This window comes from Nyctereutes procyonoides, unplaced genomic scaffold (assembly GCF_905146905.1).
Source record: "Nyctereutes procyonoides isolate TBG_1078 unplaced genomic scaffold, NYPRO_anot_genome, whole genome shotgun sequence".
Lineage (NCBI taxonomy): Eukaryota > Metazoa > Chordata > Mammalia > Carnivora > Canidae > Nyctereutes > Nyctereutes procyonoides.
The window spans coordinates 63,315,284-63,333,302 of NW_026575125.1; the positions used below are offsets into that span (position 1 = coordinate 63,315,284).

The window sequence follows — 18,019 nt, forward strand, 5'->3', positions numbered from 1 at the left end:
AAGTAGAATATACCATAAAAATGAATAATTTCAAAAAGAAAAAGTGTCAAAACTTCATTAGCTTAGCTGATACATAGATTTTAAATACTTACATCCTTTAAAGTAATAATGTTGGGGTGTTGTCCATAGCGCATCAAAATTTCAATTTCTTCTGAGGGGTCTCTCTTACTTTTGTCAATGATCTAAGAAATAAGTTAAGAAAATTCTCAGAGAAAACCAAATTATTGTCTTTGTCTAAAAATGAATGAAATATAGTCAATATAATATTTTAAGCAAACACTTAAAACTCAAGACTGATGTTTATTTCATATTATTTTAACATTTAAAAATTTCCTATAACAGAAACTTAAAAAAAAACCAGAATACTAAAAAAAAACCCAGAACACTTTCCTTAAAATTATATTCCACTTAACTGAAGCTATGCCAACTGATAATGTAATCCAAATTTAACAGTAATTATCATAATTACACAATCTTATACTATATTAAAATAAAGCTATTTAAAACAAGACTATCATGAAATATACCATTCCTCCAAAATAAATTCAAATGACAATATTAAGTCTTAAGACTTTTCCCCCATCTTGATGAGCACTGGGGGATATATGTAAGTGGTGAATCACTAAATTCTACACCTGAAATTAATTTTACCATATATGTTATCTGACTGGAATTTAGATACTTGAGAAAAATCTCTTCCTCTCTCATCTTTGCTATCTCCACTTGCTCCATTGAAAAATGTTTGTCAGTTAACCTTTAATTTAACTTATATATATAAAAACAAACAAACAAGTTAGGCTCAGAGATAATACCTTCACTGCAAATTCCATGTTGGTAGCTGTATGTATGCATCGCTTGCAAACAGAATAGGAGCCAACACCAATATCCTCTTTTAATTCATATACTTCAGCAAATTGTGCAGCATTTCCATTTATCTATTTTTTAAGGTAAAATATTAAGGAGAATGAAATATTTTCACATTTTTATCTTCTCTCCTAAATATGCATCAGCCTGAAATCTTTTAAAAATTCATTATAGAGAGAGGTTTTATCAGTATTTGCAAATGGTTTAAGGAGATTCTGAGCTGATCCTAAATGTTAGGTTTTTTAGATCCCCAAAGCCAAAACAACAAACCAACTAGCTTAAACACTGTTATTCCATTATTTTTGTCAGAAGACACTACATAAATTTAATTAAAGGATACTACTAATGTATTTTTCTCAAACCATAGAGACATCTTTAAATCATATTATATACAGAGATAAATTAAGAAGTTAAAAATCACCTAAATTCGTGTAAATCCATTAGCAATAACTGAAAAAAATAGTTATCCCTATATTGAATTATCTGATTAAGTGGAATTTACCTGAACAATTGGTAACACATTTGCACTTGTGACAGGAGTGATTTTATATTCTTCTGCAATAGACGTTGCAACAAAGCTGAATCCTTTGAAGAGTTGATGAGCGTTAGCACTAGCTGGCAAACCAGGAGAATCTAATGTCCAAATAATTGTATTCAATTAGAACTACACAGAATTCTATGATATGAAATGTTAGCATTTCTTTAAGTATAAAAGAAACCATTAAATGTTTCCATCAGACATAGTATATCATGTGTTTCATTTATTGCATATTATCTGTCTCCCCACACTAGTATGCAAGCACCATGGATTACAATTTTTGCCCATTCTGTTTACTGCTCCATTTTCACTGCTTAATAGGTTCAATATTTGTTGGTATTCAATAATTGTTAAATGAATATATGAAGTAGATGCTACTATAAGTAGACCTCATTAAATTATAAATTTTAAGAGTCACTGATATAGGCAGCCCTGGTGGCTTAGCAGTTTAGCGCCACCTTCAGCCCAAGGCGTGATCCTGGAGACCCGGGATGGAGTCCCACTTCAGGCTCCCCGCATGGAGCCTGCTTCTCCCTCTGCCTCTCTGCCCCCCCCCATAAACAAACAAACAAACAAACAATAAATAAATAAATAAATAAAATCTTAAAAGAAAGAATCACTGATATATCTCATCTTACCTCCTACCCCTTACTCTATAATGTATTAGCATGTCAAAGGACTTTTAAAACAGGAAAGATTTTTACCCTTTGCTCTAGCCCTTGCTTCCCTGATAAATATTTCCTACTTAAATCCTCTGCTTGAATAATGCCCAAGCAATGCTGTATATAAGATCCACACTTTCATATAGAACAAATCAACCCTCTGCAAACTTAAAATTCATTTAGTTTTTATCTAAAAAGCTAGTTTACTTTTAAGATTTTATTTATTCATGAGAGACACACAGAGAGGCAGATACATAGGCAGAGGGAGAAGCAGACTTCCCAAGGGGAGCCCTATACTGGACTGGATCCTGGGACTCCAGGATCACACTCTGAGCCCAAAGCAGATGCTCAACCACTGAGCCACCCAGGTGTACTCCCCTAGTTTATTTTTAAACATTTAATTGAACTAAAAGGTCTGATGTTACATATAAACATGCATTACCTTTAGGTGTTTTTGCAGTAAACTCAGGATCAAAACAAAAAGTATCATCTGGTTTTCCAGAAGCAGGTTTGAAAGGAGGTTGAACTTCTCTTCTATATAATCTCTAGAAAAAATATCAACAAGATAATACAAAATCATATTAACACTTTAAAATTATTGTATTTTTTTAAAGGAAAGCAGAACATAAAATTCATAGTCCTTAACAGAAGACTCACAATTTAATAACTAAAATTTTAAAAGGCTTCAGATACCTGTTAACCAAATTCTAAAAATTTGAGAAATAATGTGCCCAGTCAAATGAGACCAAGAAACAACAGTGGTGCCAAAAGTTGCATTCACAATGAAGGATGTTCAGTTTTGGATATCAAAAACTGACTTGAATTTTCACAGATAAAATAACCATGTAGAATATATCACAATGCAACCATATACAAATACTAACAACATTCAAGAATTTCAAAACTAATAGATTATCTTCAAGAAGTATATATTTCACCTAAAGTATTTTTTTACATAAAAACATGCCTAAAAAACACTATTTAGGGCTCTTACTCTATAACAAAAATATAATTTGTCAATAATTTAACTTCCTAAAATTTATTTTTGAAAGACTCTTAAAACATTTTATAATACATGAAAATCTACTCCTCTCTTTTAAAATCGGCTTTTCTAAAGGTCACAGTCCCATAGTCGGGGAAAATTAATAGAGAATTACTTTGGTTTTCATTGATTTAATATATAAACATTCCATTCTTTTGTTATTTAAATTAAGAGAAATTAACATAAACTATTTAGATATAAGAATGATGGAAAAAAAAGACTTTGCCCTTTGTCTAGTTAAGGAGAAAGGACGAGTAAACAAGTATTAGGAAAAAAATGACAAGAGGATACAAGGACACCAAAAAAGTGATGCAAACACATATGACATAGGGCGGACTCCTTTTTTTTTTTTTAAGATTTATTTGTTTGCTCATGAGAGAGAGAGAGAGAGAGAGAGGCACAGACACAGGCAGAAGGAGAAGCAGGCTCCATGCAGGAAGCCTAATGTGGAACTAGATCCCAGGTCTCCAGGACCATGCCCTGGGCTGAAGGCAGGCACCAAACCTCTGAGCCACCCAGGGATTCCCGCTTTTAGGGTATTAATATTGATGGCTTATGTTATGCAGTTTACAATTATAAAAAATAATTTTTCCAACTATTTAAATTCCAGCTAGTTAACATATAGTGCAATATTGGTTTTAGGTGTAGAATTTAGTGACTCATCACTTATATACGACACCTGATGCTCATCCTAACAAGTGCCCTGCTTAATAACCATCACCTGTTTAACCCCCCACCCCCCGCACACCTCCCCTCCAGCAACCCTCAGTTTGTTCTCTATAGTTAAGAGTCTATTTCTTGTTTTGCCTCTTTCCCCCAACCATGTTCATTTGTGTTGTTCTTTTAAATTCCACATATGAGTGAAAGCATATGGTATCTTTTTCTAACTTATTTTGCTGATCATAATACATTCTAGTTCCATCCATGTAGTATATATATATAAAAAAGTAACAAATACACTTCTGGTACCCCATTACATATATATATAGTACTATATATATATATATATATATATATATATATATATATATATATATATATATACACACACACACACACACACCCCACTTCATCATCCATTCATTAGTTAATAGACATTTGGGCTGTTTCCATATTTTGACTACTGTTGATAATGCTGCTATAAAGATTACGGTGCATGGATCCCTTCAAATCAGTATTTTTGTATCCTTTGGGTAAATATTTAGTGGTACAATTGGTAAGTCATAGGGTAGTTATATTTTTACTTTTTGAGGAACCTCCATACTGTTTCCAGAGTGGCTCCACTAGTTTGCATTCCCACCAAAAATTTAAGAGGGTTCCCCTTTCTCTACATCCTTGCCAACACCTGTTGTTTCCTGTGTTGTTGATTTTAGCCATTCTGAACTAGTGTAAAGTGATATTTCACTGAGTGATGTTGAGCATCTTTTTCTGTATCTGCTGGCCATCTGGATGTCTTTGGAAAAATGTCGATTCATGTCTTCTGTCCAGATTTTGGATTATTCATTTTTTTGGGTATTGATTTTTATATGTTTTTTAATATATTTTAGATACTAACACTTTATCAGTTATGTTATTTGCAAATATATTCCCCATTCCTTAGATTGCCTTTTAGTTTTGTTGATTGTTTGCTGTACAGAAGCTATTTATCGGTTAAGTGTGGTTACTCTCCTCTTTGAATTAGAATTCATTTTCTTTAAGAATTTGCCTTATCATTCACCCCCTTACCCCTTTCTATTTCTTCTCCACATTCCCCAATTGAGAATAGGGGAGAACAGTAACCATACTTAATAGATAAAACATATGGGTAATAGAAATTTACTAAATATCATCCACACACATTTGGTTCAAGGTAATTGCCATGACATCTATATCTCTAAATAAAAATCTCACACCAAAAACAAAACAATAGGATTAAGTTTATCAACAAAGTCCTAATATGACCATTTTATTCTTCAGTGTTAATTCATATTAGTCACTCAGTATCAGAGTTTCTTTCTTTTTTTTAATACTTTTTATTTTATTTAATTTATGATAGTCACACACACAGAGAGAGAGAGAGAGAGAGAGGCAGAGACATAGCCAGAGGGAGAAGCAGGCTCCATGCACCGGCAGCCCGACGTGGGATTCGATTCCGTGTCTCCAGGATTGCGCCCTGAGCCAAAGGCAGGCGCTAAACCGCTGCGCCACCCAGGGATCCCAGTAACAGAGTTTCTACTGAACTTACATTCCAGTCAACATTTGCAAAAAAAAGATGTCTTTTGATTTCCTCAACTCCTTCTGAACCTATAAAAAAAGAAATAATTTTTTACTACTATAATACTTTTAATGTTTCTACCTGGCTTCTCTGCTGTTATCTCAAGAATATACACATATCATAGATTCCTTGCAGTGAAAATTTTATGATTTTTATTTGATATTTTATTGTGATTTTTTAAATTTAATACAGTAAAATATATCTGATGTACACATTGAAGCACATAAAATATCATGAAATACTGAAATGCCTTCCAAATTGAATCAAAATAATATTTAACATAATCAAAATTGAAGTATAGTTTCTTTTCTTCACAATTCAACTTACAGCTGTATCTCAATGCCAAATTAAAAAGTTCAACAGAATAGACATTGAAATTTAAACACAAGTACATAAATAATAGGATCACAGCTGGATCCAGGGAAAGGCTACCAGAAACTGGGCAAAGAACAAGAGGCTATGGACATATTTAACTTGAAGAGTACTGGAAGGTACAAAATAACTACCTTCAAATATCAAAAGGATTACCTATATAAGGGATAATTCTGTGAATTATTTTTAAAAAGGCAAACCACGTAATATACAAAATGATATTAAACAGTAGTTTTGAATAAGTAGACTACTCCATTTTTAAATTATGGCCATAAGAGTTTACTGGATCTATGTACATACAAAATGCAAACTTCTAGGTATAAATATATAGCATCAGTAAATGAATTAAGCCAGAGAGCTTGAAGTTACAATTATCCTCCTAAAACATGCAGTGTATTGTGATAAAAGCTAAGACAATAAAGAATACCCAATCTATTTGCTGGATTCCTTTTAAACAACATCCTTAGGAGACTTTGTGCCTCAGCACTAAGAAATTGAGGCATCCCAAGTTTTGCTCTGAAAAAGAAGATTTTAAAAAAATTTCACTTAAATTTAGCCATTCTTTACATTGACAAACCTCAAAAAGAATTTAAAAGAATGCTTTAACAATGACAAATAATGTCCTTTATATGGTAGGAGAAGAAAATATGACAGTGTGAAAAAATACTCTTCCGTCAATTGAAAACAAGTTTCTCAAAACTGAAAGCAAGGAATTTTTCCCAAAAGAAAAAACTAGTGTTTACACTTACTTTAATATCATATTCATGGTCTCATTTCGGTCTTTACCTTGGAATGGCAGAGTACCAGTAAGCATTTCAAACTAAAACAAACAAAAAGTAACACATAATTTAGAACTTAGAATATACAATAAAATTTTGTAGGAAAAAACTTGAGACATCTAATCCATGATTATCAAATCATGAAGGATATACATGATAAGTCAAAATAAGACCAGAAAAGTAACAAATAAAGAAATACACTTCTGGTACCCCATTACATGTAGCCCAATTAATAGGTGACCTGTAGGAAATGAAACCAACCAATTTTTCAGTCCTGTCTAATTTGGCTAAGTTCACAAAATCAAAGCAATCTGAAAATAGACACACAACATTTCTTTTAAAAAATATGCCTTTAAAGCAAACATTTAACAATGAATGGAAAATAAAGATAAGCACTGAACCATTTCAAATTCATACATGCTTTGTACACTTGAAACTAATATTACAATATATATTGACTGGAATTTAAATAAAAACTTTAGAAGCTCTACAAAAGGCTAATAAGCTCATGAAAAGATGCTCAATATCACTAGTCTTTAGTGAAAGAAAAGAAAAAAAAAAAGATTAACCATTCTCATTCTCCTCACTGCCCTCCCCCAAGAAAAACCAATCAAAAAAGAACAAGAGGCTACAACACAAACACCAATATCTTGAAAAAAAATTGAGACAGTTGCACATGGCTAAAAAGCATTTTCCCTAAGAGATTTAACAACAATGTGGTAATTAGAACATTAAATAATGGTATAAAAAAGACTGGATCTAAAAATTAAGATCATTAGATTTCACTAAAGGGAAAACTTTTTATTTCTCTAATATTTAAATACTGAACTTAGATTCAATAATGGCTTTGGCTTCAGTCCTCTGCTCATTTATTTATTTTTAAAGATTTTATTTATTTCTTCATGAGAGACCCAGAGAGAGAGAGAGGCAGAGGGAGAAGTAGGTTCCATGCAGGAAACCCAATGTGGGACTTGATCCCAGAACTCCGAGGTCACGCACTGAGCCAAAGGCAGAGGCTCAACCACTGAGTCACCCAGGCACCCCAGTCCTCTGCTCATTTATCTGAATTTACAACCTTAGTTAGCTTATCCATTCAACTCTTTCCTATATACTGATGACTTTCAAATCTGTTCCGGCTTCAATCTCTCTCAAGTCTCAGTTCTCCCTCCCAAATCTATAGTAATATTTTTCAACTGGATACTTAAGAAGTAGGGGTAGGAGCCACAGAAAGTGAAAGAAGAAAAAAGAAAGTATCATATAGAGGGATTATTGCTCTCAAGCTCCAGTCCCCTACGTCCAAACCTAAAGTTATAGCTCTCCACTCGGGACTGAAGGGGTAGAGGTGGTAATGGCAAGGACAAAAGGAAGGAATATATTATATTGGAATCAAAACTCCCCCTTAAATTAAACTGTATGTTGGCTGAGTAGTTTTTTTTTAACATCTCCAGATGATTCTGATCCTTTCTCTACTTCCTATTCCTAATTTATTACCACCAAGGGGTTAACCACAAACCTATAATAACCTATGCAACATGTTATAGATAAATTATTTCTCCACTTCTAAAACCAGCTCTCCATCCCAACTATCTCTTTTCTACTGAACTTTTATTCTTTCAATTCCTTAAAGTTCATAAATTGTAAAGGTTTCATTATCTTTGACCCTTTCCTTCTCCTTCATCTGTGACATTAAATCAGGTATTAAAATCAGTCACTTCTTCCTTCCTAAAATACATTTTTCTCTAATTACCATCTCGTTAAAGAATCTACAAGTTTCCTACTACTCAGAGAATTGCATACATATGTTGATAGGCTTATCGTCTCATTTCCTCCACCATGACCCTCATTTTCCACCACTATTCTAATATTCTAATTGGTTCTACAGTTCTTTGCTAATATGATCACAATACTATCCTTCTTGAATTGGAGCTATTTAAATTTTATCCATGCTTCTTTTTTTTAAGATTTTATTTATTCATGAGAGACACAGAGGGTGACAGAGACACAGGCTGAGGGAGAAGCAGGCTCCCTGCAGGGAGCCCAATGTGGGAATGGATTCCAGGACCCCGGGATCATGACCTGAATTGAAGGCAGACGCTCAACCAGTGAGCCACCCAGGGGCACTCCATACTTCTTAATTTAAGTTCCACTTCTTCCACTTTTCCTAAATCAACTTATATGATTTCTTGCCTGAATTCCTAAGGTATACTGTCAGACAGTTTATTTAGTTGTTCCAATTGTTTCCCCAGCCAGATTGTATGCTTTCTTAGGTGATGAAAAACGTCAAGTACTGTACTGCCAGTTTATTCCTACTCCACTGCCCTCCCCAATGCCAGGTTTATAATAGGCCTTAATATATTGATGTGTTATAGAGTATGTCATTTATTTTTTTAATATATAGTATGTCATTTAGTAGTAAATAGGGAAAATGGATTATCATCAAAATAGATTATCAGCAAGATGGATTATACAGGCAAATTGATTCAATAGCTATTCATTTATCACCCTACTTAATACTCCAAATTCTATTCTTTTTTTTAAAGGTCACAAGCTCTTTTTTTAAGATTTTATTTATTTATTCATGAGAGACATGGGGTGGGCGGGGGGGGTAGAGACACAGGCAGAGGGAGAAGCAGGCTCCATGCAGGGAGCCTGACGTGGGACTCCATCCCAGGTCTCCAGGATCAGGACCTGGGCTGAAGGCGGCACTAAACAGCTGAGCCACTCGGGTGTCCTCTATTCGTAATTTATACCAGATTAGTCAATTTGTATGTTGACTATGCTAGGTATCATGGGAGATGAAAAGTAGTATGAAATATGATTGCTCTCCTCAAGAAGTTTACAATCTTTCTAGGGACATGCATGGAACAATTAGACAGTAAGACAGTTTATGGTAAAGTGATAAATTCTGTGATACCTAATTAAAATACCATGCGAGAATTAAACATAGTATTCTGAAATATAAAAACTGGTAACCTTTTTCTAACTTTTATATTTGAATGGCTTATAAAAGAATGCTGCCATTTTACCTTTTAATCTAGGAACTTTAAAGAAATCAGAATACTAAATCCTCAATTCTTACCATATAACACCTAGCCAGTCACAAGTTTTTTAGTAATCATAAATTATAAAAACTCTATTCTCTCCTGACATATTGCAAAATTTATTAACATTTTAAATAATATTAACTTTATATTGGCAAAATTTTAAAAAATAACAGTACTTGCCATAAGTACACCATATGACCACCAATCAGCACTCTGGGAATGGCCTCTCCTATTTACTACTTCAGGAGCCATATACTCCACTGTACCACAAAATGAGTAAGCCTTCTTTTCTTGATCAACTGATTCCTTGCTGAGACCAAAATCTGTAATAACAATGTGTCACAAAAATATATCTGAATATATTCAGAAAATAGAATATACCAAAAGAAATAAAATTATATGTTAGACCTTAAAACAATTCATGGATGGCCTATAATTACTCTTAAGAAAGCTCTCCTGTGAGACAAATAATGGAATGCGGCCAATATTTCATAAAGATACTCTTTAAGAGCACTTAAAGATTACTTAAATTTCATCATCAAAATACATGTTTTCATGTCTATACTAAAATATCATTCAGCAATTCTGAGAGGTCAATAATTAAATCAAAGTTTTCATAGTGATCTAAGTTTTAAAACAGACTAAGACAAAAAGAAGAGAGTAACTTACATTTTTTAAAACACTAAAAAACCAATTATGCTTTGGCTTTGGTAAGCTTCCATTTGTTTAAAGCTTTCAAGAGCTAAAGGTACCAATATATAAAAATCAATCTTATTTCTATGTAATAGCAATGAAAAATTGTAAGCTGAAATTCACAAAGTACCATTTATAATACCACCAAAAAATCCACACATGAAATCCACAGGTATAAATATACAAAGTATATGTAAGATATGTATACTGCAAACTAGAAACACTGATGAAAGAAATCAAAGTAAATCTAAATAAATGGAGAAACACATCATATGCATGGTTTGGGAGATTCAATATTGTTAAATATATCAATTCTACTAAAAGCCAATATCCAGAGTCCATGAAACTTCCAGCAAGATTTCTTTTATAAAAATCAAAAAACTAAATTTAAAATTTATAAAAAAGACTATAGGAAATACAATAGCCAAAATAATTTTGAAGAAGAAAAACACTGAGGACTAATACTACCTCACTTCAATACTTACTATAATGCTAAAGTAATCAAGACAGTTTGGCATTGGAGAAAGTATAGACATAGATATGTCATACATACATGACAATATATATTGACATACATGTTGATATATATCAATGCAAAAGGACCGTGAGTAGACTAAGTCCAAGAATAGAAAACATATAGGTCTACTATAATGCTTGTTTTGAAAATGCAAATTTGTTACAACATGATTGATATATTAGGAAACAATTTGAGCATAACATAAGTTTCAAATGGGGTTGGCTAATGTGTGGTTTACCTGCAATTTTGTCTACAAGAAAACACTAGCTGTTTTCTAGCTGCACCTAGCTGAAGCAACCAAGTAGAAATAGACACATGCACATACCCCAAACATCTGCCAGCTATTTCAGCTCACCAGGTGTATTAGGAGTCATTCTTATCTACCTGTAGTGTTACAACCTTCCTCAGAATTCCAGATAATCTATCTTCTACTACTTCACAATAACCAAACAAACTGTAACCTTTCTGAAAACAATTCTTCAAGCAAATTTCAGGATATTTTCGAGGTAAGTTTCCTACTTATTGTAGTGTTTATATATTCTTACACATTTAGAAGTGTAAAGTAATGCTGTCATTTTTGTCAACTTCCTGTCTTTCTTTTGTGGTCTCATTATATATCTGAATGTTAAACCTCTAACCTCAGTTTCCCCATTAAGTCATTTGCATTTTATTATGTAATTATTCAAAGTGGAGTGATTTTTTTAAGATCATATGTGCTGCATTACATCTGACTATAGATAGATAGATAGATAGATAGATAGATAGATAGATAGATGATAGATAGATAGATGATAAAGGAGTAAAAGCAATTCCATGAAGAAAGTTCTTTTCAACAAATGGTGCCAGACGCAGCGGTTTGGCGCCTGCCTTTGGCCCAGGGCGCGATCCTGGAGACCCGGGATCGAATCCCACGTCAGGCTCCCGGTGCATGCAGCCTGCTTGTCCCTCTGCCTGTGTCTCTGCCTCTCTCTCTCTCTCTCTCTCTCTCTCTCTCTGTATGACTATCGTAAATAAAAAAAAATTAAAAAAAACAAATGGTGCCAGAATAGGATATTAATATAAAAAATCCTTGTAACATAAATATTAACCAAAAATGAATCACAGAAAATGTAAAACCTAAAACTTTAAAATTTCCAAAAGAATAAAAGGAGGAAATGTTTGTGATCTTGTATTTCTGAGATACAACATCATAAGTATAATTCATAAAAGAAAAAAGTTGATAACTGGACTTTACCAGCATCAAAACTCTTCAGAAGATACTGTTCAGAGAAGAAAAAAAGAAGTTATAGACTGCAGAAAATATTTGTAAACTGCATATATGATAAAGCTCTTATATTCAGAATATATTTTAAAAACTCAAAATTCAATAATAAGAAAACAAACAACCCACTCTTTTTAAAAGGGCAAAAGATCTGAACAGATACTTCTCCAAAGAAATAAAAAGATGCTCACTCTCATCAGTTATTAGGGGAATTCTAATTAAAACCCCAAAGAATACCACTATATGTCTATCAGTAGAGCTAAATAAGCTGACAATACTAAGTAATGGCAAGGATGCAGAGCAACTAGTCTCATATGCTGCTGATGGGTATGCAAAATGGTGCAACCACTTGGAAGACAGTTTACAGGTTTCTCACTAAGTTAAAAATACACTTACCATATGACCAAGCAATCCCACTCCTTTGGTATTTACTCAAGTGAAAAAAAATTATGTTCAGATAAAACCTGCAGCACATGAATATTTACAGTGGCTTTATTCATCACTGCCAAAAACTGGAAACAAGCCAAATACCCCTTACTTGGGGATTAGACAAACCATGGCATCATCATAAAATGGAACACCATTCAGCAATAAAAAATAAAACACACAATATAGATTAATCTCAAATGCAGTATATTAAGTAAATGAAGCCAGACTCAAAAGGCAATTTACTCCTATGCCTCTGTTTACATTACATCATGGAAAAGGTAAAACCTTAGGGACCAAAAGCCGACTGATATTTGTCTAAGATAAAAAGTAGTATTGACTTGTAATGGGGAAATTTTGGACGGTGATAGAATTGTTTCTTATCTCTACGTTGGTGGTAGGAATAAAATAAATGTATTTGTCAAAGTTTGCAAAAGTATAGATTAAAAAGTGATTTTTAAAAAGTAAACCTTGTATTTTGAGACCATTGCAAATTCGCATATGCATGTGAAATACTATAAGAAATCCTATTACTGAAAAAAAAAAGAAATCCTATTTACCTTTTACCCAGTTTCCCCCATGGTAAAATCTTACAAAACTATATTACAATATCACAACCACAGTATTGAGAAGGGTGTAGTCAAGATACAGGAAAATTCCATCACCACAAGGATCCAAAGAATGAGTTTTACCCTGCGTAAATTATACCTTAATTCTATAAAGGAAAATAAATCTTTAAGTCCTAAATTGCTCTCTTAAAATAAAATATCAACATGAATAATTAATTTTAGGGTCCCTCAAAATTAATTTTCTAACCATGTCCAATATTTTCATTTAAAAATCACTTATCCTTGAATAATGACTTTAATGCATTATTTTTACCATAATTAAAAAAAATCTTTTCAATGTACTACTACTCTCTTTGCCTATATTTTGAGAATTTTAAACTCTTGTGCATTCCATTTCAAAGATTAAATGTAATGAAAGCTAGTCTTTGAGGTCAGTTCAGCTGAATATAATAACATACCTTGTAAGAGAAGAACACTGGCTTCTTTGGTCATTCCAGAGATGAGGAGAAAGGGAAGAGAATTTTCTTATCCTCCATTACCTTTCACAGATTTATACCACTCCATACAGGTCCTCTGCTGTACTTGTCTGACAAAACTGACATTTAACACTAGAATTTGCTCAGTAATCAATTGACAAAAAGTTTTACAATATGAGTTAGCTACAAGATTAAATAAGATATATAAGTTAAGCGGTGATTTTTCCAAGCCACTACTTTGAAAACAAAATACAGAAAGCAGCTTTATAAGGGCTTTTTTTTGAGGAGGAGGTCAGTATATCTTTGTATACTTAAATGACTCTAAGACTTCAAATTTTCAAAATGTGCCTAGAGACAATGATTTCATAAATATTTACTATGAGTAAAAGTAATCTCAATGAATAATTTGCATAACCATAAAATTATTAAAATTAATTTTATGTATACATTCTCTCTTAAATATCCAATCAAGTACTGTGTGATATAAATTTCTGACACTGTATATTTTTTCTCCCTTCTCTTTATAGAAATTACCCTGAATTCTGTCCCTCCAAAAACACATTATAGTAACCAGAGACAGTTGAAATCAATTGTATGTTCAATTTAAAGCTTTTAGTGGAATATTATGAATAAACATTATTTTATGAACCAGGTAAATCATATTAGTTAGTTTTTATATAGACTATGAGGTGGGGTGTTACAGAAAAAAATGAGACACAACAAACAATATAAATAATACATTGACATTTATGCAGATATTTTGGGGGTGTTCTCATTCTATTGGTCTTCTGCTATGCAATCATACTCTTGGTATGAGGTCAATTAGGCTCAAACCATAGTCATATCAGCGAACTTTTGTATAGTTCACTGCCATTCTAGAGTAATTTGTTAAACATTGCATCTGTTCCTTTTATTCAGAGAATTTTTTAAATGGACTGGTAAAAAGAAAGATATTGTCCTTCTCTTATGATTAAGGAAAACCTAATTCTTCCTCCTAAGCCTAGGAAGAAACAATGTTGAGAAAGACTCTGTTATATGAGACATTCTTAAATCATTAGAGCCCACTGGTTTCAATGATAAACAGCAATCGATCTGGTATTTTTGACTGTAATATTCAAAATGGAAGGAAGAAGATAGGAAGGACAAGAGGAAAAGAGGGAAAGGAAGAGGGAAGAAAAGACACACAAAAGGTAAGAAAGCAAGAAAGGAAGAAAAAGAAAAAGAAGAAAGAAAGAAAGAAGAAAGAAAGAAAGAAAGAGAAAGAAAGAAAGAAAGAAAGAAAGAAGAAAGAAAGAAGAAAGAAAGGGAGGAAGGAAGAATAGAAGGAAAATAAGTTAAAGGAAATAATGAAAAAAAAGTAAAGTATTAGAATATTTGCTGTGAATGGTCACACTTTAACCAACCTTACTGGAATGTTGTAAGGTTAAACCCATATGTTTATTACTCATTAAAAAACTCTGAATTAGGCTGTAATTATAAAACAGTATTAATTATCTAATATTTATTATTGTCTACTTCTTTAAAGAAATATTTATGCCATTTTAAAGAAAATAGACTGAATTGTTAAAAATATATATAAATCATTTTTTATTTTTATAAGCTTTGTCCTTTGTTTATAAGTTTGCATTTATTCTAACTATTCCTTTATCCACAGCCAATTTAAGTCCAAAAGCTATAAAAGCAGAATTCATATTACAAGACTAAATATAAAACAATTTGACATCATTATTCACCAATTAATCATAATGTAGAAAAGAGATATAGGTAGGATTTATTCTACTTTTTTTCCCACTTACCTTCCTCAACCCCTGACAAAACAGGCATATTTTTAAAAAAATGAAAATAATTAAATTCTAATTAGCTTTGCAACAAAAGTTGATTGGTATAAAATAAAAATTATGCAATATATAAAATCTTAAAAACCTCTACTGTTCTATTATTTTTCTTTCCTTTTTCTCTTTCAATCCCTTTAAATCAACTTTTCTTCTTTTATATATGAAAAAGAGAATCAGGTTATGACTAAGAAAGATTTACTAAACTTTATTTGAACTTTATCACAACTGCCTGAGCTTTCAAGTTAACAGCTTTATTATACTTTAGTTTTACACTGAAGCAGTATACTTAAGAGTTTAAAGCAACTTACCTTTAAAGTGTACTGGTCCAAAATTCTCTGTAAAGACCACATCTTCATTTTAACATTCTGATAATTAAATAAAGATTTTACTATCTATTTATAACATAAGTAACCTTTTGAGATTGGCTCACTCAGCATAATGCCCTTGAGTCCATCCAAGTTGTTGCATATATCAAGAATTCTTTCCTTTTTACTGCTGGGTAGTATTCCATTGTATGGTTGTATCACAGTTTGTTTACCCATTCATTCTTTGAAGGACATTTGGGACATTTCCAGTCTTGGGCTATTATAAATAGAGCTGCTATGAAAATTCATGTATAGGGTTTTATGTGGACATAAGTTTTTATTTCTTTAGGACAAATGCCCAGGATGGGTACTGTACGGTTCTATTTATATCATATTCTCAACATAACAAAACCAGATATGTAGAATAGATAAGTGGTTGCCAGGAGTTTGGGTAGGGGGAAGGAGGGTATAATTGTAAATGGGCAGCACAAGAGAGTTTTTTTTGTAGTTGTAGAACAATTTTGCATATTGATTGTGGTGGTGGTATTCAAATCTGTGCATGTGATAAAAAGTCATAGAATTATATACAAACAAAAATAAATTCATGCAAAATCTAGTGAAATCCAAATAAAGTATAGAGTCCAGTGAGTTGTATTATACAAATCAATTTCTGTGGGTTGATAATACACTGCAGTTTTATAAGATGTCACCATTGAGGGAAACTGGGTTATTAGTACACAGGACCTTTCAATATTATTTTTGCCACATACCGTGAGTCCAAAATTATTTAAAAATAAAAGTTTTTAAAAATGGTGTAATAAAGATATTTTATACTTAAGAATCCTGTGAGGATTAGCATCTGGTGTTATAGTAAACCCTCAATATTCAAAATAAAGAAAAATAAAATGTCTTTATAAATACAGAAAAAAACGAACCTCTGATTCTGAAACACTTGGTTTAAAAGTTTATAATTCACTACATTTCAGGGTGATAACTACTTAGGGTAAATTTTTCAGTCTAGAATAAAACTAAGATGATGTGTTTTTACCTAGAAAGCCAAATGTCATTTGTTAATTATGACAGTAACTCTATTGCATATTTTTTGGTATAACATTAAAACATATTGAGAGCTATCTTATCTACCTTTTAAATGAATTTGAGTTCACTAAAGAGATGAATAAAATACAAGTCAAGGAAAAAGAAAACAGGCTGAGACAAATATATATATTAGAATATAGAAAACTATAAAATGGGCTTAGGGCAAAATAAGAACATTCGCATACCTGTTAATTTGATATGTCCTATTTCATCAAGCAGAATGCTGTAAATCAAAAATCACATTCAACAAAATAGAATAAAATATTTTTATATATAACATTTACATAAAAATGTTCATAAATTTTAAAATACTATATTTCATGTACTAGAAAATATCTAAATTATTAATTTAAAACCCACGGGAAAAATAAAATCAATGGTATCTCATAAAGACTACTTTTTCTAAGTAAGTTTCATATAATTGTATAATTCATATATTTTTTCATATAATATTTAAATAAAATAAAATAGATAAGAGACTTAATGGGAAAAAAGTAGTTATAGAAATACTGGTAACAGGGATTCATAAGGAGAATATAGCTTTACTTTTCTGGCTTCAGGTCTCTATATACAATTCCTAATTGGTGCAGATGATCCAAAGCAAGGGCCAGTTCTGCAAGGTAGAATTTCACATCTTCCTCTGTAAACAGTACCTAGAATACAACAATTTACTATTTGATCCTTCTTTCAATATTGAATTTTTAAAATTTACTTCATTAAAAACCAATAAATAGACAAATCTAGGGACATAAAAATGTAAATAGATGAACATAAACCCTCTAAGAATCCTCTTCAATATTAAATGCTTTAATGTAAATCTTCCTAAAATATATTAGGGAGTTTATGTATCTTCTACACTGAATATACTGCACAGGATGTACCTCTTAACACTATAGTGTGGCAGTACAATTATTAATTTTAGTAAACTACTACAATATGGTCATATTCTCGGGATCTCTGCAGTATATAAGATATTTTGGTCTACCATTGGTAATTCCACTATTTCTACATATTCTCTTTCACTGTCTACTATCACTTCCCAGGTATTTTGCTTTTAGCAGCTCTAATAACCCAAAGCTTCTAATATACCAACACAAGATGTCAAATTACTAACTCCTATATTAAACAAAACACAGGTTTTCTTTTAAAGATTTTATTTACTTATTCATGAGAGACACAGAGAGAGAGGCAGAGACCCAGGCAGAGGGAGAAGCAGGCTCTTCGCAAGGAGCCCGATTTGGGAATCGATCTTGCATCTCGGGATCACGCCCTGAGCCAAAGGCA

At 32.0% G+C, this 18,019-nt stretch overlaps 1 protein-coding gene across 1 annotated transcript in view; it reads right to left on the bottom strand.

Annotated features, from left to right (window-relative positions):
* RPS6KA6 (ribosomal protein S6 kinase A6) overlaps window positions 1–18,019 on the bottom strand; it is a 169,877-nt gene that overhangs the window by 43,030 nt on the left and 108,828 nt on the right. Inside the window, exons 8-17 of the mRNA XM_055337356.1 lie at window positions 17,282–17,388; window positions 16,921–16,958; window positions 9,736–9,878; window positions 6,482–6,552; window positions 6,160–6,248; window positions 5,331–5,389; window positions 2,507–2,609; window positions 1,367–1,497; window positions 813–935; window positions 93–182 (exon numbers count right to left, since the gene is read on the bottom strand). Of these exons, the coding sequence (XP_055193331.1) occupies window positions 93–182; window positions 813–935; window positions 1,367–1,497; window positions 2,507–2,609; window positions 5,331–5,389; window positions 6,160–6,248; window positions 6,482–6,552; window positions 9,736–9,878; window positions 16,921–16,958; window positions 17,282–17,388 (954 nt within the window). The remainder of the gene's footprint in view (window positions 1–92; window positions 183–812; window positions 936–1,366; window positions 1,498–2,506; window positions 2,610–5,330; window positions 5,390–6,159; window positions 6,249–6,481; window positions 6,553–9,735; window positions 9,879–16,920; window positions 16,959–17,281; window positions 17,389–18,019) is intronic.